Genomic DNA, 22,686 nt, shown 5'->3' on the forward strand with positions numbered 1-22,686 from the left:
GAAGGAAACTGCCATCCTTAACTGGTCTGGCCTACATGTGACTCCAGACCCACAGCAATGTGGTTGACTCTTACTGGTTGGACACAGCAGCCCGAGGATCATTAGGGATGGGCACCAAATGCTGTCCATGCCAGAATTCCCATGTTCCATGGATGAAAACAAAACAGGGCCATCATCTATTTTCTATTTCACATTCAGGCACGGCACAGATTCCAATTTCAATGCATTGGTATCTCCTGATAATTTAAAGGACAGAGCAGCATCAAAATTCCATGGGGAAGTGTCCAACACCCTGTGTTACTGGGCATCAGAGCCGGGGGGATTCCAATCTCTTGCTCCAGGCTGCAAAGTCTAGAATCTAGTGAAATGTAGCTCTCACTTTTAAAAATCGGGTAAAGAACGATGTTTCTGTATCACTGTCACTCCAAAACTCCTTGCTGGACGGGCAAGTTTGGTTAAAATTGCCACTCAGTGTTAGCACTTCCAATATAAATTTCCAGAAACAGTTCCCCATACCTGAGAGATTAACATAGCTAGCACAGGGAATGCTGGAGAAACACAGTTGACGTTTTGAGTCTGGTATGGCCTTTTCTTCAAAATAACACAACTGCTCAGCCAGAGACATTCAGTTGGGAATTCTCTTGACCGATGGTGATCTGTTGCTCCTGGACCAATACTTGGAGTGTAACATGAGGGTTGTGTTAAATTCTTAGCACATGTATCCACTTGTTGCTTCTTGAAGCCTCCAGTTACCTGTCACATCCTACTAGGCACCTATTGTACACCCTGAGAATGAAGGGGAGCCTCAAATAAATAAAACAAAGCATTTTGTTTTTGGGTCTGTGTAACCAATTCATTCTTGGACCAGTGAGTGCTCTGCCACATAGATTACAATAGTATCTAGACTGATATAAAAGTCCAAATAGAACATATGCCTGAGTTATCCTGCTCAGATACATAGAAACTCCCACCTACTCCCATTTAGAAAGAAATTCCTGCTTGCAAAAGAAAAACGACATTGGTGGGCATCCCAAAAATGTAGCTCTAAAACCTCAAACATATACTGCAACCCCCTCGAATTTTAACTCCAATGTAAAATCAATATCTCAAAAATAGAATCTTCAAGTCCTAAAGCCAATTGTATTTTAGGATGAAAAGACTCCTTAAAATTCTAATAAAATATTCTGTAACTTAAAACTGAAATGGATTCAAGCCCTCTTCTATAATTCAATCTAAAGGCAAAATTCAATACAAACAAGCTTTAGGTTTTTCTGTAACCTTGTCTCATACCCTACTCTAACACCACACTAAATCTTTATAAAATCAAGTCATAAAAATAATCTTTTTTCTCCTTAATAAATAAATCTCTCATTTTGCGTGTGTTTAATAAATCTGTGTTCCCATTGTCAGCTGTTCTTCCAGCGACTTGTCTCGCTGCTTGCAGGGTGCCTTCAAAGGGCCATTGCACATCTAGGGTTTGTCCTGCACTTATTATCTTCTTTCTGGAGGTTAAAAAGGAATCTGAAAGTCTGCAAATGGTGAGCCGTTGGTTGATGCAGCAATTTCCAGCCAGGTTTGCAGCTGCAGATGCCTGGCTCTCCTCTGTCACCCCTCCAACCCCACTTGCACCAACCGCACCCTCCCCCACCCCTTAAAATACTCTCCCCCTACCCCCAGCCCCGCCCGCCCACCAGGGTTAAGCCACCCCAAAGTGTCTCCTCTCTTCCAGCAGGCTGGCTGATCGGTTTGCCAGGGTCTCCGCGTCTTTGGCCAGTTTGTAGCCGAAGAGTTTCATGGTCGGCTCACACACCTTCTGGACCACCTCAGCGATCTTGAAGGGCAGGGTGAGCCGCCACTTCTCAAACTGCTCCGAGGAGTTCTTATGTGTCGAGTAGAGGTTGTCACTGCCAGGCGAGCTCTGGGTGTTGATGTAGATCCACTTTTTCACCTCCGAGGTGATGGGAATGCCGGCGAAGCGGTACATCTCGTGCGCTTTCTTCATGGGCTCCAAGGCGACATCCTCATACCGCATCAGCATGAAGCGGTCCTTGAGCCAAGGGGGCTGACTGAGGCCTAGCTGAGCCGACGCTCGCAGGTTCTCGCAGTTGCCGCGCAGTTTGCCGAGCTCCTCGTCGTCGGGCACCACCCCCTGGTCGGCCCACTTCTTCCAGGCCTCGTACTTGCTGGGGAAGGCCACCATGCGGGAGGCCAGCACGGCGCGGGGGTCACGCACCAGCTGGATTACCCTCAGGTCAATGCGGAAGTCTTCCACCAGCGGCCTCAGGAACTCCAGCTGCCGTAGCCGCACCGTTTTCATGGCGACGTGCTGCTTCTGCAAGCAGGCCTGCATCGCCAGCGTCATGTTGAGTAGGCCGCAGCGACGTAGGCGGCACGGGAAGCGCTCGCTGGAGCCCCGCTTGGGTGGCGTGCACACGGGGCCCTCGCACAGCGAGCGGCTGGAGCCGCGCCGGAACAGGAAGGCGGTGACGTGGCGATCGGGCATGGGCAGTAGGAAGTTCTCCAGCACATACATGTCGCAAAGCATCAGCTGCTGCACCACGTCGCGGTAGACGATGGATGAGGCCACCGCATTGGCGCCCTTCGGCTCGAAGGTCACTGTCCTCTCTACGTGCCACAGGGGCTCAAACAGGTAGAAGATGTTGCTGTTCTGGTTGAAGAACTCGCCCACAAAGGATGAACCCGTCCTCGTCGTCGCCATCAGAATCAGGTGCTTCCTACCCGAACGTTCCTGTGTGTCTTCCCACTTGATGGCAGCCTGTGGCAATACACAGTTCAGGACAGATGAGCTGGTGCTCGCAAGTAGCGAGTCATTCTCTGTCAGCACCCGGGCTGAAATGGTGTTGTTTAACCCCACAACATCCACCTGCGGGAATTTCAATGTTAACTTGTCAGAAACCCTGAGGGAGAAAAACAAAACTTCGCGTCAATAGAATAAAATCGTTTGATCTTATGAACACAACTAATTGATTGTCCAGGAAGAACAGTGGGGTTGTGGGCTGGGGGAGGGGGGTTCAGTTGCGTGGAAAATTAGAAAATCAAAGGTAAATATAAAATTGCAGGCTAGCGAGAGTGGCTGTTACCAGAAAATAAAAGGAATGAACAGAGGGGCAGAGGTTTAAGGTGAGAGGAGAAAGGTTTAAAAGGGACCTGAGGGGCAAGTGTTTTTTTCATCCAGGGGGTGGTTCTGATGTGGAATGAACTGCCAGAGGAAGTGGTAGAGGTCCAATTACATTTAAAAGACATTTGGACAGGTACATGCATAGGAAAAGTTTAAAAGGATGTGGAATAAACAGGCAAGTGAGACGAGCTCAATTTTGGAAATCTGGTCAGCATCTGTTTGCGCTCTGTATATGTCTACGACTCTATGCGTGAAGGTCACATCTCACCAAGAAACTCGGGCAAAGTGAAACAAACTTTGTATCTTAGTGCACAAAACATTTGGAACAAGGCAGATGAAACTGATGGTGAAGAGTGAGGTAAATGAATATGATTTCATTGCCATTTTGGAAACATGGTTACAAGATGACAACTGCAACTTAACATTCAGGGGTATTTGACCTTTCCAAAGGATGCGAGGGATGGAAAGGTGGTGAGTTAGCACGGTTAATAAGAGATGAAATGAGGACAGCTGTGAGTCAATTTAGGTGCAGATAATTTAGACTCCGCCTGGGCAGAGGTAAGAAACAGCATGGGAAAGGAGGCATTGCTAGACGCCCAACAACAGTCAGTCTATGGGAAAGGCTACAAATCAACAAGTAATAGGAGCATGTAAAAAGAACAGTGCAATAATTATGGATAATTAATCTTCATATTGATTAGGTTAACCAAGTTGGAAAGTTAGAAACAACAATAACAAATTCATAGAGTGCATTCGGGATAGTTTCTGAGAACAATGTGGTACTGTCCAATCTGTAGGAACTGTTCCTTTGATGATAACCACCATTGCTACTTCTTGGTCCACCAGTAGTCTGGGATATAGATCACCAGGCCCTGGGAATTAATTTGCCTTCAATTCCATCAATTTCCCCAACCATATTTCCTAAATAATATTGATTTTCTTCAATTCCTCTGTCTCACTAAATCTTGCCTTCCCTTGGTATGCTATTTATCTCTCCCTTGTAAGCACAAAACCAAAGCACGTCTTTAGTTGGTCAGCCATTTCTTTGTTCCCAATGTTAAATTCCACTGTTTCTCACTGTAAAGAATTTATATTTGTCTTTTACAGTCGGTTCTTGTGTTCCTCTTGGTCACTCTCTTACTCTACTTTCCCTTTCTTATTGAATGCATTTGTCTTCCTTTTCTGAATTCTGAAGCGTTGCCACTCCTCAGGTCTGTTGTATTTTGTTGGCCAATTTGAATGTCACTTCCTTGGTTCTAATTGCAAGCCATGGTTTGGCCATCTTTCCCATTTTACTTTTGAACAAAGATTGAACAATTGTTGCAACTTGCAACTGTTACATATAGATGATGAATCATTGAGAGTGAGGCGGTAATGTGGTTTCATTATGCGAGCAGTAATTCAGCCCCTGTGCTTTCAAATCTGACTGTATTTGTTTGAGAATATGCAAACTGAGAGCCAAATGACAGCAAGGAAGCTCCCCGCCATCAACATCCTGGGGACAGCACTGACCAGAAACTGCTATGTGAATTCCACAGACATTAAAGATTACAGAGGCTGGATATCCTGTAGGAAAAGATCCATCTCCACACCTACAAAACCCTTTCCAGCAGCTACAGGGCACAAGTCAGGGGTGTGACTGAGCATTCTCCACTGTAGCCATGTCTCTGAATACAAATAGGATAAAGAAATCTGCCTAGCAACAGGCAGTAGGTACTGGCCTTGCCAATTAGGATGAAAACAAATTCTGGACACATGGGTATCCTAAATGGAATCTATTGATAGACAAGTACTAATCCTGGAACCAATTGATAGATTGGGATTACTTTGAACAAAAACCAGAAAATGTTTGAAATGTGCCGCACCCCGTCGACTGGCATCTGAACAAGGAAGGCTCATGCCAAGGGCATATCTTGCACCCAGCCTTTTGATTCAATTTATTTTAGTCACAGTTTACTGAAACTATTTCAAACAAGACTTGTTCATTAACATCATTCTACTTCAACCAATTCCGTCACCGATAGCCCATCTGTGTGGTCTATGTCAAGGGCTCACTCACTAGCAGTAGGAATGAGTTTCAGTTTGGATAGGAACAGGATTAGACCATTCAGCCTCTTAATTCTGCTATACCTCTAATTTGAACAAGGTAGATCTGTACCTTAAGCCCATCAGAAATAGGAACAGGAGTAGGCTGTTCGGCCCCTTGAGCCTGCTCTGCCATTCTATCGGTTTATGTAATTTATTATTGTCACATTTACCAAAGTACAGTGCAAACTATTGTTTTGTATGTTATCCAGACAAATCATAATTACATAAGGGTAATAGAACAGAATGCAGAATATAGCATTACAGCTACAGAGAAGCCCCACAGCAAGATCAACTCTAATATATGAGAGTTCTGCTCATAAGCCTGATAACAGCAGGGAAGAAGCTGTTCTTGAATCTGTTGGTACATGCTTTCAAACTTTTCTACCCTCTGCCCGATGGAAGAGGGTGGAAGAGAATGCAACTGGGGTGGGAGGAGGGTCTTTCAATGATGTTGGCTGCTTTCCCAAGGCAGCGGGAAGTGTAGATGGACTCGGTGGAAGGAAGGCTGGTTTGTGTGATGGACTGGGCTGTGGTCACAACACTCTGCAGTTTGCTGTGATCGTAGACAGAGCAGTTGCCATGCTGAGCTGCGTTGCATCTGGTTAGGATGCTTTCTATGATGCACCTAAAAAAATTGGTAAGAATCATTGTGGACATGATGAATTTCCTTAGCCTTCTAAGGATGTAGAGGTGTGTATGTGCTTTCTTAACTGTAGTGTCGATGTGGATGGACCAGGACAAATTGTTGGTGATATTTACTACTAAGAGCTTGAAGCTTTCAACCATCTCCACCTCAGCACGATTGATGCAGACAGGGACATACCCTCCACTCTATTTCCCGAAGTCAATGACCAGCCCCTTAATGCTGACATTATCATTGTTGTCTTTCTACTCCCACCCACCACAAGTTGGGCATTGGTTGGGAAGACGGCAGGAACGCTACCCAGTCAGATCCTACTTTCTCCTCCTGGTCACTCAATGCAAAGGTCATCACCCTGCCATCAAATTGGTTTACTCCAGCATTTCACTTCCACCAGTTTTTTTTGTACATGTCATCGGACTAAAATAAGGAATTGTGTTTGGAACTCATTTCATGACCTCAGGATGTCTGAAACTACATGACGGATAATAACGAAGGATAAATGCTGACAGGATTTTTAACGCAGTCCACGTGTGTTTACACCAGGCTGTTGACAATGTTGCACAGGCAGTCTGGGTCAAAAATTAAAAACTCAAATGATGCGAAGGACAACTGCAAATTGGATCCAAATCTAGGCTCAGTACCAGGAAGCATGTTGTAATGGTCACAAGGTGGTCATGTGATAGCCCACATGGGTCAGTACAAGGGCTCTTCTTTATGTTTATTATCAAAGATGAAGACTGAAACATTGGGATCCATGATTAACAATTGATCAAAACTTTGTGATTGACAGTGAGGAATAAAGTTATAGACCACAGGGCGATTTAATGGACAGCAAGGATGGATGGTGACTGAAAGATGACAAATGGAGTCGCTTCAGAGTAGCTCAAACCAGAAGAAGGAATGCAGAATAAATCCTGGGATGGTAAATAGTGTACTGTTTCTGCAAGGGAGCAAGCCAGTTCCATAAGGTGGCTATGGGAGACTTCATAATCCGAGACATGGGGCTGCATCTTGCTGCTTTTACAAAGCGTCAACTTTGCCAAGTTTCATGAAGGGTTTCTCTCTGCAAAGCCTAGCCAATTATCTCTTATCTTCCCAGACTCACCTCACTGGCTATCTACCCACCATTACGGCAAGCCCGTTGAGTTACTCTAGCCTCATTCTGCCGCTGTAACCTGGAATAATATACCACGGTCAAGATATCTTGGAATGAACCAGCATCCCCGGCACCAGTGCCATCTTTAAAAGACCATTGTGGACCTGGACAGGGTCCTGTTGGTCCCAGTCTGCACCACATGCTTCCTGACATTTGGCTCAGACATGAGAAAGAAGGCAAGGTTGTTGCCATGCTCTGCGGGCAAGAACCTGGAAGTCATGGCAGACGGAGGGGTGCAGAGGCAGGAGCCTCTTCCTTCAGGAGCCGCAAAAACATCTTGTCAGCCTGGTACAAGGCTGTAACCTGGGTCAGGTTGGAAATGGCCAACACTGTAGGAAGAATGCCAATGACCTTCTCCACTTCGCCAGCGTAACTGCCACCATACCTCACACTCACTCTGCCAACATGCCCACCTCCCACCAAGCCTCATGGTCTCCCACCCTCCCTATTACCAGGAACATTTTCCCTCGCTCGATCCCACCCTCTGACCCTGTGCTGCCCACTCACTTTGTTCAGGACAAATCTCCACCTACTGCAACAGCTGTGCCACCTACATTCATCTCCTGTAACTCCTACCTCTCCTTCTTTTCCAAACGGGTAAACAGCCCACAACAGAGCAGAAAGGCCCAAGATGAGTTGTGGCTTGCCTGCTTCTTAGTTGCTCACCGCGTATCTAGAGAGCATCCTGACACTGACTGCTCTAAAAGCTGACTGACCATCCAAGCCCCTGGACTTGTTTTGGAGGCTGACCTTGACTCTGTGTGCCAGGAACCCCTGACAGAAGGCTAGCCCCCATAACCTGACTGAGGGCTGTTTACAACCATGACAAACTTTCCTCAACTGTTCTTGTGGACAGGGACTGAGGAGTCAGGAGGTGATTTACTCACTGCAGAATTCCCACCTCTGATCTGTTTGTGTCGACACAGTATTTATGCGGCCAATCCAGTTCAGGCTAAATAAAAACCAGAAGAAATGTGGATTCTGTAAATCAGGGACAAAGGCAGAAGTTGCTGGAAAAGCTCAGCAGGTCTGGCAGCATCTGTGAGGAAAAATCAGAAATAATGTTTCAGGTCCAGTGACCCTTGATCAAAGTAGACCTTCTCTTCTCAGATGCTGCCAGACCAGCTGATCTTTCCTGGCAACTTCTGTTCCTGTTCTAGTTCAGACCAACCCATACCATTACATGAGATGTAGAGTATATAAAGGGATGGGAAAACGATTTACCTTGAAATGATATTATTTTCTTTCTCAATGATCACAAGAGCAGCAACAAAAAACAGAATAATTGCATATTTGCTCCTCATTCTCATTGCTACTGGCTGTGAGTCTGCTGTCCTGTATGATCACTACACAGGGAGCCCCTGTGTACCCAGGTCTTCAGTTGTCTGTCAGCGATTCTGTAATGCCAGCTTCAGTGCCAGGGAAATGCCAGTCGACCAGTGGAGGCATCTGTCACATCAGCTTCTCCCACTTTCCGATGACAGCACGCTGTACTGCAGAGTGAACACAGGGAAGCAGAGTTAGCATTCTGCGGATGCCGGAGCACTAGCTGGGCACTTACATCCAGATGCCAACACTGAAGTTTCCCGAAACACAACCTTCACCCTCTAATCTCTCCATCCAGCCACACACGATTGGTTACTTGATGCACATCTGGCCCTCCCTGCCAGTCACCCAGCCATCGATCATTCCCAACACCTCGTCATCGCCAGATAATGATCGGCTGGCTATTTTTCTTCCCTAGTTCCTGGAGCTTATGGGTGACAAGGTCTCAGACTTAGAAAGGGATGCAGGAATTTAAAACAAAAACTACATGCTGTTTGCCCCTTCATTCCCCAACCCCAACCCCACCCTGTCGTGATTTTCAGCAGTTGCTCAGGAGACTTTAAATCTTTAATTCCTGCGGGCACAAGGCCAAGATTAGAGGATTGACAGTTATGTCCACTCTCCTGTTTAAAAGCTCTGTCTTTCTCTCTTTTGTCTATTTAATTATAAAATTACAGCAGCACTGTACTTGCCAAAACAAGCTGGATCAAGACCAGTCATGATCAACTGGTATAATTCACAAAGAACTTGATGGCAGTCTTTTGATTGTAATTCCTCACCCCCCCACCCCCCACCGAACCCCCCCTCCCCCCCACCCCACCATGCTGGCTGACGCAGTGGCTCAGTGGTTAACACTGCTGCCTCACAGCGCCAGGGTGCCGGGTTTGATCCCACCCTCGGGCGACTGTCCGTGCGCAGTTTGCACATTCTCCCCGTGTCTGTGTGGGTTTCCTCCGGGCGCTCCAGTTTCCTCCCACAGTTCAGAAATGGGAGGTTAGGGTAGATTGCCCATAGTGCCCAGGGGTACACAGGCCAGGTGGATTAGCCATGGCAAATGTGGGGTGACAAGGATGGGGGACAGGGGTGGGTCTGGATAGGTTGCTCTTCAGCAGTGCAGTGTGAACTCGATGGGCCGAATGGCCTGCTGCCACAGTGCAGAGATTCTGTGCTGATGTCGCACACTGAACGCAAAACCGTAATTAAAAAGAAACATTGCCTGGATAGGTACTTCTCTTCCTGAAGTATCTCAGGGAAACTTCCAGAAAGTGCTCAGTCAGAATCTGTCTGACCATCAGGCAAGACGTGGAACACTCTGGTAGGCTTGGCTCTAAGCTGAATATAGTTTGGATCTCATTTTAGGTAACTGCTGTAATTTCTGGATTGGGAGGTTTCCCTCTACCCACGAGTGACTTTGTGGTCAGTACATCGCTCTCGCACAGATAGACCCTTCTCTCTTCTCAGGCTTACACATGACTGCTGATGTCCCTGTTACATCATGATACAAAATGCAGTCGCTTTATGATAATGATTAACCGATTATTTTATGACATTTCTATAAATGAGCCTTGCAACTGTCTGTGTGGAGTTTGCACATCCTCCCCATGTCTGCGTGGGTTTCCTTTGGGCGCTCCCGTTTCCTCCCACATCCACAAGTGCACAGGCTGGATGGATTGGCCATGATAGATTGCCCATTTGCAGGCCAAAGTGATCCCATTAGGTTTAGCAACTTGACTATAAAATGCCAGATTCCTGAGTACACTTAATTATACACTGCAATGTTGCGAGGTTTTGTGAAATGCTCTTTAATTTGCTCTCTCAAGTTGTTCCCACTACAAAACACTTCAATTTAGCAAAAACAGCAAATTGCAGCAGAAATGGAGGGTTTGAGACATAAAAAAGACCAGAAAGACTGAATAGACAGGAACAGCACTTCATTTTTCACTTGGGAACCCTGCAGCCCAACGGTATCATTGTAGACTTGACAAGCAAAATTTCCCCTCCACCAACCGCATCCCAAAACCAGCCCAGCTCGTCCCCGCCTCCCTAACTTGTCCGTCCTTTCTCCCACCTATCCACTTCTCCCAACTCGAGCCCCACTCCACCTCCTACCTGCCAGCCTCATCCCCACCTCAATAGCCTGTCCGTCTTCCATTGACTGGCCAACCCCATCCTAACTCCCCACCTACCCTCACCTTTACTGGTTCCATCCCTGCCTCCTTCACCTGTCCGTCTCCTCTACACCTATCTGCTCCTTTATCCATCCTCCATCCGCCTCCCCTTCTCTCTCTCTATTTATTTCTGAATCCCCTTCCCCTCCCCCATTTCTGAAGAAGGGTCCAGACCAGAAAGGCCTGCCCCTCTGATGCTGCTTGGCCTGCTGTGTTCATCCAGCTCCACACCTCGTTATCTCTGGAAAGACAGCAAACTTTTTCACTAGAGTCGGAGGTTGAGGGGTGACCTTGTAGAGGTTTATAAAATCACGAGGGTCATGGATAAGGCGAGAGTAAGACTCTTTTCCCTAGGTGAGGAAGTTCAAAACTACAGGGTGTATTTTTAAGATAAGGGAAGAAAGATTTAAAAAGGACGTGGGGGCAAACTTTTTACATAGAGAGTGGTTCGTACGTGGAGTGAGCTGCCTGAGGAAGTGGTGGATGAGGGTATAGTTACAACAGTCAAAAGACATTTGGACAAGATCATGAATAGGAAAAGTTTGGAGGGATATGGGCCAAGCACAGGCAGTTGGGACTAGTTTAGTTTGGCAACATGATCAGCATGGACTGGTTGGACCAAGGGGTCTGTTTCCATGCTGTATGACTCTATGACTCTATAAATGATGCGTTTCTCCTTAAATCTTGATTTTTGTTTCAGATTTTTAACATCCGTAGTGTTTTGCTTTTAATCAATTTATATAGTGCAGTTTAACAGAATAAAACACCAGGAAACTCAAGATTGCTCCCAAATAGTGGTTTTAATTTGATGTCGAACATACTCTGAAGAATGCAATTTAAAATGTGGAAGAAGGATCTACGAATGGGCAGAGTATAGAGCTGGATGAACACAGCAGGCCAAGCAGCATCAGAGGAGCAGGAAGGCTGACGGATCGGGCCTAGACCCTTCTTCAGTAAAAGAATACTTTTTATTAAAGCTTCCACATCCTTCCCAAAATGAGGGTTTTACACAGAGAATGGTTCGTACATGGAATGAGGGTTTTACTGAGCTGCCTGATAACCTCACGGCTCTTAAACTCAACTCCCCTCCCAGTGAAAGCCAACACACCAAACACCTTCATATTAACCCTATCAACGTGGGTGGCAACTTTGAGGAATCTGTGGATGTGGACCCCAAGACCCCTCAGTTCCTCGACACTGTCAGAATCCTGTCATTAACCTTGCATTCTGTATTCAAATTCAACCTTTCAAAATGAATCACTTCACACTTTTCTGGGTTGAATTCTATCTGTCACTTCTTTGCCCAGCTCTGCACCCTATCAATGATAAGAGATAATGGGAACTGCAGATGCTGGAGAATGCAAGATAACAAAGTGTGGAGCTGAATGAACACAGCAGGCCAAGCAGCATCTTAGGAGCACAAAAGCTGACATTTCGGGCCTAGACCCTTCATCAGAGAGGGGGATGGGGAGCGGGTTCTGGAATAAATAGGGAGAGAGGGGGAGGCGGACCGAAGATAGAGAGAAAAGAAGATAGGTGGAGAGGAGAGTATCGGTGGAGAGGTAGGGCCTCCTTCAGTGCCACAAGGATGCCACCCGAAGGTTGCAGAAACAGCAACTCATATTCCGCTTGGGAACCCTGAAGCCCAATGGTATCAATGTGGACTTCACCAGCCTCAAAATCTCCCCTTCCCTCACCGCATCCCAAAACCAGCCCAGTTCGTCCCCTCCCCCCACTGCATCACAAAACCAGCCCAGCTCATCCCCTCCACCCACTGCATCCCAAAACCAGTCCAGCCTGTCTCTGTCTCCCTAACCTGTTCTTCCTCTCACCCATCTCTTCCTCCCACCCCAAGCCGCACCTCCATCTCCTACCTACTAATCTCATCCCACCTCCTTGACCTGTCCGTCTTCCCCGGACTGACCTATCCCCTCCCTACCTCCCCACCTATACTCTCCTCTCCACCTATCTTCTTTTCTCTATCTTCGGTCTGCCTCCCCCTCTCTCCCTATTTATTCCAGTACCTTCTCCCCATCCCCCTCTCTGATGAAGGGTCTAGGCCCAAAACATCAGCTTTTGTGCTCCTGAGATGCTGCTTGGCCTGCTGTGTTCATCCAGCTTCACACCTTGTTATCCTATCAATGTCACCTTGCAACCTACAACAGCCCTCCACGCTGTCCAAAACTCCACCAACCTTCGTGTCATCGGCAAACTTACTAACCCACCGTTCCACTTCCTCATCCAAGTCATTTATAAGGATCACAAAGAGGCGAGTTGACCCTGACTTTGGGATCCCAAACCATGATAGAAATCCTGCGCTCTGTAGTTCAAGAAGGTTCAAGAGAGCAGCGCACCACCACCTTCTCAAGGGCACCTATGGACAAGTAATAAATACTGACCCAGCCAGCGATGCCCGTTCCTCACGCAAGAATTTTTAAAAACCCCCTCCTTAGCCTCTGGAGCACTCTTACCGACCCACTTCCCAGTTCTCCTTCCTTGCCCCATTGCGAGGGATGGAACTGAAATTGACTGAAACTCCTTCGAGAAACGTCGTTGGGCCTTTGGGCAAGTCTCTTGGAGGCCAAGGGGGGTGTAGGAGCTGAGGTGGGCAAGTGGCCAAGCTGGCAGCATCATCCAGTGTAACTGGTTTGCCAACACCATCCCAATGCCCCACAAATGGAAGGAAAGCCAAGTGGAGGTGGGTCAACCAATTGTCAACGAGCAGCAGATAGTTGAGTTCACGAGAGGTAGCTTAACGTTCCTTTCCAGGACTGACTGTAATTTACCAGGCAGGTCCCAAGCTGGGGGAGGGGCACCTTTCACTGCACTGGAACCCCACCCTTTCACCCACCTTCAGAAGGTGCGTCCATCGTCAGGCTCAGAGGAAGGCATGGCCCGCATCAGCCCAGGGAGGGGAGAGGGGCCTGGTGTTGTAGGCTTTGGTGGAGGGTATGTTTCTCAGGCAGGGCAGGGGTCATCACTGGAGAGATGCTGGCTGAGCCTCCTGTTTCTTAATTGGGTGGGCTGGTGCCCTCTGGCCAAGATATTTAATCAGCCAGGGAGCCAGGGTAATGGGGACAAGGCAGTAAACATGGAGCTGAGGCTGCACAGACCGGCCATGATCTCACTGAATGGCGCAGCAGACGCGATGGGCTGACTGGCCTTATGGCCAACAACTGGCCAAGGCACAGAATTAACCAATAGGAAGGGTTTAGAAGGATATGGGACTAAGTCGGATTGGGATATCTGGTTGGTGCAGATGTGTTGGATTGAAGGATCTGCTACCATGCCCTATGACTCTATGACTGCCGCTGGCATGATGCAGAGGTCAGGGCCCCCACTTAGAACATAAGAACATTGAACAATGCAGCACAGTACAGGACCTTCAGCCCACAATGTTGTGACGACCTAGTATCTTACTCGAAGATCAAACCACCCTGCATACCCTACCTTTTACTGTCATCCATGTGCTATTCCAAGAGTTGCTTCAATGTCTCTAATGTATCTGACTCCACTATGACTGCCAGCAGCACATTCCATACACCCACCACTCTCTGTGTAAAGAACCTTCCTCTGTATCTCCCTTATACCTTCCTCCAATCAACTTAAAATTATGTCCCCTCATGATAGCCATTTCCGCCCTGGAAAAAAGGCTCTGGTTATCCACTCTGTGCCTCTCATCATCTTGTACACTTTTAGCAAGTCACTTCTCATTCTTCTTTACTCCAGCCAACCTTTCCTCACAAGACCTGCCCTTCATTCCTGGCAGCTTCCTGATAAATCTCCTCTACACGCTCTCTAAAGCTTCCACATCCTTCCCAAAATGAGGGTTTTACACAGAGAGTGGTTTGTACATGGAATGAGGGTTTTACAGAGCTGCCTGATAACCTCACGGCTCTTAAACTCAACTCCCCTGCCAGTGAAAGCCAACACACCAAACACCTTCTTAATAACCCTATCAACTTGGGTGGCAACTTTGAGGGATCTGTGGACGTGGACCCCAAGACCCCTCTGTTCCTCGACACTGTCAGAATCCTGTCATTAACCTTGCATTCTGTATTCAAATTCAACCTTTCAAAATGAATCACTTCACACTTTTCCGGGTTGAATTCTCTCTGTCACTTCTTTGCCCAACTCTGCATCCTATCAATGTCCCCTTGCAACCTACAACAGCCCTCCACGCTGTCCACAACTCCACCAACCTTCGTGTCATCGGCAAACTTACTAACCCACCGTTTCACTTCCTCATCCAAGTCATTTATGAAGATCACAAAGAGGCCAGTTGACCCTGACTTTGGGATCCCAACCCATGACAGAAATCCTGCGCTCTGTAGTTCACCCATCTTAATAAAGCCCTGATTAAAACCCAACTTTTCAAGTAATTTTGCAGGTGCTCATGTAATTCCATGAAATTTACAGGACAGAAACAGGCCATTCAGCCCTAACTGCTCTGTTCTAGTATTTATGCTTCTCCCAGCCCTGCTCACTTAACTTGTGCAACAGGAAATATCTTCACCACATCTACCCGATCCAACCTGATCATAATTTTAAGAACTGTTACTTTTAAGAATGCTGGTTGACTCAACAATGACTCACTAGCCTTCTCTACTTCAGAAATGACAGCCCATGTTAATAGATATTTCCAGATAGTTTTGACTGTTCACTCCTGGTCTCTTTATTGTACATCTCTGTTGCACTTAGACCTCTGCTTCCATACTCCATATTATAATATGGAGTCCAAAAATATGCACGGTCTAACAAATGAAGTTTGTTGTAATTACTCTGCTTTTCCTTTTCTTACTTATTCACAGGGCATGGGCATCACTGGCCAGGCCAGCATTTATTGCCCCATCCCTAATTGCCCTGAGCACAGTTAGGAGCCAATCACATTGCTGTAGGTCTGGAGTCACATGTAGGCCAGACCAGGTAAGGATGGCAGTTTCCTTCCCTGAAGTACATTAGTGAACCAGACCGGCTTTTCTGACAATCGAAAATGGTTCCATGGTTATCATTAGATTCTTAATTCTAGATTTTTTTAATTTCAAATTTGGAAGAATTTATGAGGCCATAAAAATAGGCGCAGGAGTAGGCCATTCGGCCCCTCAAGCTGACTCCACCATTCCCTCGGATCGTGGCTGATCTGATATTCCACACATTCATTTTCCTATGTATAATCAGGAACCTTGATTCTTCTATTGATAAAGAATCTCTCTATCCCAGTCTGGAATATACACAAGGACTCTGCCCCCACAGCTCTCTATGGCAAGAAGTTCCAAAGACTCACATCTCTCTGAGAGAAGATATTCCTCCTGATCTCAGTCTTAAATTGGTGCCACTTTACTTGCTCTCCCATGAGGGGAAACATCCTCTCAGCAGTTACCCTGTTAAGACCCTTAAAAATCCTATATCTTTAATGAGATCACCTCTCATTCTGCTAAGATCCGCTCAAACGGTTTAAACTTCGCTCCTAAGACAATGTCTCCATACCAGGGATCATCCCAGTGAACCTTCTCCAAAGTGCCTGCAAGGAAATGGCATCTTTCCTTAAATAAGGGGAGCAAACCTGTTCACAATACTCCAGATGTGGTCTCACCAGCACCTTGGCCAGTTGTAGTAAAGCTTCCCCACTCTTATACTCCAACCCCCTTGAAATAAAGACCAACACTGCATTGGCCTTCCTAATTCCCTGCTGCTCTTGTGTGCTGGCTTTCTGTGGTTTCATACCCAAGTCCCTTTGTGTTACTGCATTCTGGAAGCTTTTCTTCATTTAAACAATATTCTGTTCTTCCGTTCTCTTTTCGAAATTGAACAACTTCACATTTTCCCACATTATACTCCATTTACCAACAATTTTCCCATTTACTTAACCTGTTAACATTTCTCTGTTAACTGTTTGTATCCCTCCCATAGCCTGCCTCTCTGCCTACTTTTGTATCATCTGCTAATCTAGTTACAGTATTCTCACTGCCTTCCTCCAAGTCATTAACTTATGTTGCAAACAGTTTGTGGTCCTGGCACTGATCCCCTTGGAAACCCACTGGTCATGTGTCACCAACCTGAAAAGGAACTCCTTATCCCACTCAGAGACAGTAGGAACTGCTGATGCTGGAGTCAAAGATAACACTGTGTGAAGCTGGAGGAACCCAGCAGGCCAGGCAGCATCAGACGAGCAGAATAGTTGATGTTTCAGGAAATTTCTGAAGAAGGGTCCCGACCCAAAACATCAACTTTCCAGCTCCTCTGATGCTGCCTGGCCTGCTGTGTTCCTGCAGCTCCACACTGTGTTATCTCCTCATCTCACTCGCTATTTTCCACCCGTGAACTAATCCGCTAGCCATACCAATGTACTATCTCATGGGCTCTTATGACTTAACGCCTCATGAAGGACCTTGTCAAATGCCTTCTGGAAATCCAAATCCAACACATCTATTGGTTCTCCACTACCCGCTCTGATTGAGACTTCCTAAGAAAACTCTAATAAATTAGCCAAACACAATTTGTCTTTTAGGAAGCCATTATGCTTGATTAGATTATGATTTTCCAAATATTGTCCTCCCACTTCCTACGGAAATTGATTCCAATACTTTCCCAGCAATATACGTTAGGCTGATCGGCCTACAGTTGCTCCCTTAATGTCACCCTCTCTTTTTGAGTAGGGGTGACCCATTAGCAGTTTTCCAGTTCTCTGGTACTTCTCCAGAATCCAATGATTTGTGGAAAATTACAACTGATGCATCTACTATCTCTGTGGCCATCTCTTTTAGGATCCAAGGATGCAGGCCCTCAGAGCCAGAGGATTTATCTGCCTTTAGCCCTCATTAGTTTGGCTAATATCGCTTCTCTGGTGATGGTGATGGTGCTTAATTCCTCCCCTATATTCCTCAGTATTGGTGCTGTGGTGAGATTCATTGAGTTATGACTCTCAGTGCTAAAAGGAACATCAACCTGTTACAGCATATTACAATCCTCAGGCATTACCACTGTGCTACAAGACTGTCCACATCATTGATGCTCTCCTTGTAAACATTTTTCTGCCTTGTTCACCCACTTGTATTTCCAACGATTTCCAAATCTGCACCCACCCCTGCTGGTCAACCCCTTATAGATTCTGACTTTGTCAGAAGTAAGTGCCTCCCTATTCCTGGTGCATCTTGCAAAACATCCTCCTGGGGCTGGTGATCTTATGTCATGCCCCCTACTCTGCTATCGCAGCTGTTGATCTTGTCAGTTTCTTGTCCACAATCTGAGAGGATAGACAGCAGACGCATGGAGCCTACTATTATTTTTCCCCCAAGTCCCGAAAAGGAAATGAGTGTTGATCAATTCCCAGCCAGTACGGAAGACAAAGCTGTATTCCGGATTACTTTAGGAATGTTGTAAGCTACTCCCTCTGTCAAAAAGATGAAACCGGTTCTAAAATAACAGAACTGAAAATCCTTCTCCAGCAAATGTAAAAGCTCAACAGTGAAGAGACTACAGAGGAAGTGGGGCATTGCAGTAGCATTTGCTTTGATGGTGGTTTGTATCTAAGACATAATGTCTCATAATGGAGCAGAATGTCCACCTAGTCAGTTACTATCCCATCCTTCTCTCCTGAGTCCCGTTGTCTCTCACTTAGAAACTAGAAAATAATGAAGGCTAAGGGCAAACATGACGGCAGGGGTATTTTGTTCCCATTGGCAGAATGATAAAACAAGGAAAAGAAGAAATATATTAGAAACAAATCATGAAGATGATATCCATTTAGCTGCTCGATTATAATCAGTCCTTCCAAAGGCCTAATGTGACATTTCAGACCGACTATTGCTAAGGACTGTATAGTTTAGCAACAAATGGGGCGGTATATGTTGTTGGCTGTTTGGTGAAGGGGTTAAGAAACAATAGATTACAGAATAGATTCCTTCATCGTCACCTGTACTATAATACAGAAGTGTAGGAGTACCATGAAATGCTTTCACAATGGCTGCCTCTTAACTGTAACTCTTAAATGTGTCTCTTATTGAAATGTAATCAGTAGGAACGGACAGGAAAATGGGTCAGTGGTAGTGGTGGACAGGATATTGATTTAAACAGAAGTTTGGAAAATAAAAAAACACAGGCAAAGAGACGGAATGAAAGAGAGAACAAAAACAGAAGTTGCTGGAAAAGCTCAGCAGGTCTGGCAGCATCTGCAAAGGGAAAAAAAGCAGAGCTAACATTTTGGGTCCAGTCAGTAACTTTGTTTTTGTTCCTGATTTACAGCATCCACAGTTCTTTCGGTTTTTTTTATATAGAGTGAAAGAGTGATTGAGAACCAGGTAAAGCTGATCAAATATTCAAACAGAAAATGCAGGAGCAGCGTGTTGGAACATTTTAAAGGATAGGCAGTGTAGATGCAGGAAAGATGGCTCCCCTAACAAACACAGAAAATATTGGAGGAACTCAGCAGGTGTGACAGCATGTGTGGAGTGAGGGAGAGAGAGTTAGTGTTTCGAGTCCACTATGACTCTTCAGAACTGCAAGGTTCACAGTCAGGCTGATCAGTAAGCAGTGTGCAGAGTGGCTACAACATTCATTCACACTTGCAACAATATGGACCCCACTTTAAAGCAATGCTTATGAGACTGGGAAAAGATGTTACCAACAGGAAAACTGTTCTTCCTTTGTTCACTGGGATTAATAGCTGTAGTGGTTCACTGTGAAGCTGCTACCTAAGCACCTTAACTCAATTTTTGAGCTCCAACTGATCTACCCCAGAGGAACAACAAACAGGTCTCCAACAATTAGCACGGTGGCTCAGTGGTTAGCCCTGCAGCCTCACAGCACCAGGGATCCAGGTTTGATTCCACCTTTGGGCGATTGTCTGTGTGGAGTTTGCACATTCTCCCTGTGTCTGCATGGGTTTCCTCCGGGTGCTCCGGTTTCCTCCCACAGTCTAAAGATGTGCGGGTTAGGTGGATCAACCATGCTACGTTGCCCATAGTGTTCAGGGTTGTGTGAATTAGGTGTGTTACAGGGGAATAGGTCTGGGTGGGATGCTCTGTGGGTCAGTGTGGACTTGTTGGGCCAAACGGCCTGTTTCCACATTGTAGGGATTCTATGATCTCCACACATTCCCCTGAAACAGAACAGTTGATCATAAGAACACAGTATGTAGGGGGTAGGAATAGACTATTCAGGCCTTCAAACCTGCAACAACTTTCAACAAGGTGATGTCTCATCTTGTATCTTACTTCCAGCTTCCCATACGATCCTATTATTTCTCAATTCTCTGAGAACCCAAAAATCAGTCAATCTCTCTCTCTCCTTTTAACTTAAAACAGCTAGTCTCCCACATCCAACTTTCTGCTGTAGGAAACTTCCCAAAGATTTACAGCAGCATCATTTTCATGTCAGCCCTAAGTGAGGGGACTCTGTCTTGAGCCAGTGGCTCCTAGTTCTAGTCTCTAAGGAATCAGCCTCTGGTAAGGTCTGTGATGAAAACTGTGTTCAGTTTTAGTTCGAAGAAACTCAGATTTGAAAGAAAAACTCGCTCTTCAATGAGGTAAGGAACATTTTTGGTCCCTTTACCCAATGAAAGATAATGTTACTATTGGAGGAAGCTCAGAGAAGGTTCATCAGGTTGATCCCAGCTATGGTGGGATTGTCTTATGAGAAGGAGTTGAGTAGGTTGGGCATGTATTGATTGGCGTTTAGAAAAGTGAGGGGGTGACCTTTTTGAAACAGATAATTTTCTCACAGCATTTGACGAGTTAGGTGTGGCGGTTTTGTTAACCCTTTGTGGGACAGTCTATCACCAGAAAACATAATCTCAGAATAACCACCCAATTAAGACAGAGATGAGGAGGAATTTCTTCTGTCAGGGGGTAATAAATCTGACCAATTCCTTATCACTGGACGCTATGGAGGCTGGGTCATTAAGAATATTCAAGTCTGAGATACAGGAAAGGAGTCAAAGGTTATGTGAAAAAGATAGGAAGTGGAGTTGAGATCAGTCATGATCTCATTAAATGACAGAGTTGGCTCAAAGGGCTGAATGGCCTACTCCTGCTCCCTACGTCTTGTGGTCAAATGAACAATCCAAGTCTGTGCAGGACATTTTATTTGATTCCTGGATATAGAAAGGTCTTAAACCAAAGGGCCCACAATGTCGACCTGAGTTCCATGATATTTCACTGGAGCTCAAAGGTGGTGAAGTTTGGTTTTGTAACAGTGGACACGTTGTTACCTGGCCACATTGTGATGGATTTCCACAAACAGGTGGGATTGGCAGAAACCCGTCTGTACAAGCTGCTGCTGTGGTCAGTTGTGTAGGTGGGGACCAGCTTGATCACAGAGTCTGAACATTGTGTACGGCTCTAACCCTATCGCACTATCTGATTCTATAAAGAGTTCAGGTCTTGTACATAAGATAGTCTACATGATCAATGAAATATGATCATGCAGCAATTACTAGATGTTTCTATCTAGAAGCTTGATATAAAGCCTTGTCCTTATATATTTGGAAGGTAACATTTAAAAAAAGGTAGCTTGTTGACAGCTAGCCTTCCTATAGTTTGTATCAACCCCAAAACAAGAGATGACCAAAATGACCTCCACAGATGGTGATAACAGAACCATCCCAGGATAAGTCATTATTTGGGTATAATCAAATTGGAGCTTGTGTAAATATATGAAAATAGAAGCAGGAATGAGTGATCTCAGCCACTCTGTCCTCCTCTACCAACCCGCTGGATCATGATTCATCTGTAATCGCACTTTCACCTGGCACACGACCTCTCAAATCCCTTGTCAATGAAAAATCTATCAATCTTTCCCTGGGACATGTTCAATATCTGAGTATTCAGGACTCTCCAGGGGAGACAGAACCTGGGAGGAAAGAAAAATTCTCCTCATTTCATTCTCAAACAGCAGAACTCTTGGCCTGAGGCTTATCATTGGAGTCACTGTATCAGGAGTTGGGAATTTTCATCATGGAGGTGGGAATCAGGGATGGAAACTCTGCAGATGTCACAATTTACCCTCTGTCACAGCCAGAAAGTGGGATTGTCTTGTCCTTGATTGAAGGACGGTCTGGAGTCAGGATCGAGGCAGTAATGGGAGTGGGTTTAAGATGAGGCAACCAGATTCAGAGACACAAATGTAGTTCTTCACATCTGTATAAAGCCAGGTTTTCATCCTCAACCCTTAACACACACCTACCGTACATCAACTAACCCCCTTCTAAATTCCAACACACTCCCTTATCCCCTAACCCTGTGCCCCCTCTTTGCATTCCAACCCACTTTTATAATCAACACTCATAATAATATTTGGAAGTCATTTCAAATGCAAATATCCAAATAAATGCAAAATAAAAGGCTCCAACAGAATGTATCCTTTTGCAGCAATAGATTTTAAAGGAAACAACACAATGTTCAATCAGCTTTTACACTCTACCTGCCTCGATGAATCACTCTGAGATTTTGAGAAAAACAGCCATCTCACTGAAAATGGTTGATATTCTGAAATGGCCACTTCCAGAATGGTGACGCAATGGTCTGCGGAACTTTTGACCTATCTTTCCTTTCCCACTGCACTGAGAAAGGACAGAAAGTCTGCCTTTTCCACAACAATCATTCATTTCCAGCTGCCAAATCCATGCAGATCCTGCAAAACCTAGCCCTAAGACTCCTACTCGTAGCAAAGGGATACAGTTTCTGATGCAATAGACCGAGACAAAGGTCCCAGCTAATTCATCAAATACAATGTTTTAAGTACATGGCTTTTAAGAAACTATATGATACCCTGCAGACTGATTACAGATCTCATATAAGCATGATAGTATTTCAAACCTTGCTCCCAGATCATATTCCTACCCTGCATCATGTTATTTGCAGGTAAATGTTTGGCCTTTCCAGTGTAGGGTGCAATATGATATGGGTATTAACTGCTATCTGATTAAGCAAGAGAAGACACAGTTCCTTGTGTTCTCCTGCCAACGAATTGATTGCATTTGAGAGTTCATCTTTAGATTTTATCAGTCCCTGCCTGACACGGTGTAGAGTTGACACAAGTCTGCTGTCTCCTTACAGAGAGTTTTTAAAACCATTTTGACAAGCTGAGGTGTTTGGAAAATAGCCCAGGTTAAATGAGGCTGGTGACTAAAGAATTTCTGTGTCATTTTGTTATGATCGAAAAGTCTCTG

General features: G+C 45.5%; 1 protein-coding gene across 1 annotated transcript in view; it reads right to left on the reverse strand.

Annotated features, from left to right (window-relative positions):
* Positions 1-1,696: 1,696 nt before the first annotated feature.
* The window catches only part of LOC125467437 (carbohydrate sulfotransferase 3-like), a 92,503-nt gene continuing 71,513 nt past the window's right edge, over positions 1,697-22,686 (reverse strand). Inside the window, exons 2-3 of the mRNA XM_059640262.1 lie at positions 8,251-8,519; positions 1,697-2,918 (exon numbers count right to left, since the gene is read on the reverse strand). Coding sequence (XP_059496245.1) covers positions 1,697-2,918; positions 8,251-8,336 — 1,308 coding nt within the window. The 5' untranslated portion in view covers positions 8,337-8,519. The remainder of the gene's footprint in view (positions 2,919-8,250; positions 8,520-22,686) is intronic.

Source organism: Stegostoma tigrinum, chromosome 37, assembly GCF_030684315.1.
Source record: "Stegostoma tigrinum isolate sSteTig4 chromosome 37, sSteTig4.hap1, whole genome shotgun sequence".
Lineage (NCBI taxonomy): Eukaryota > Metazoa > Chordata > Chondrichthyes > Orectolobiformes > Stegostomatidae > Stegostoma > Stegostoma tigrinum.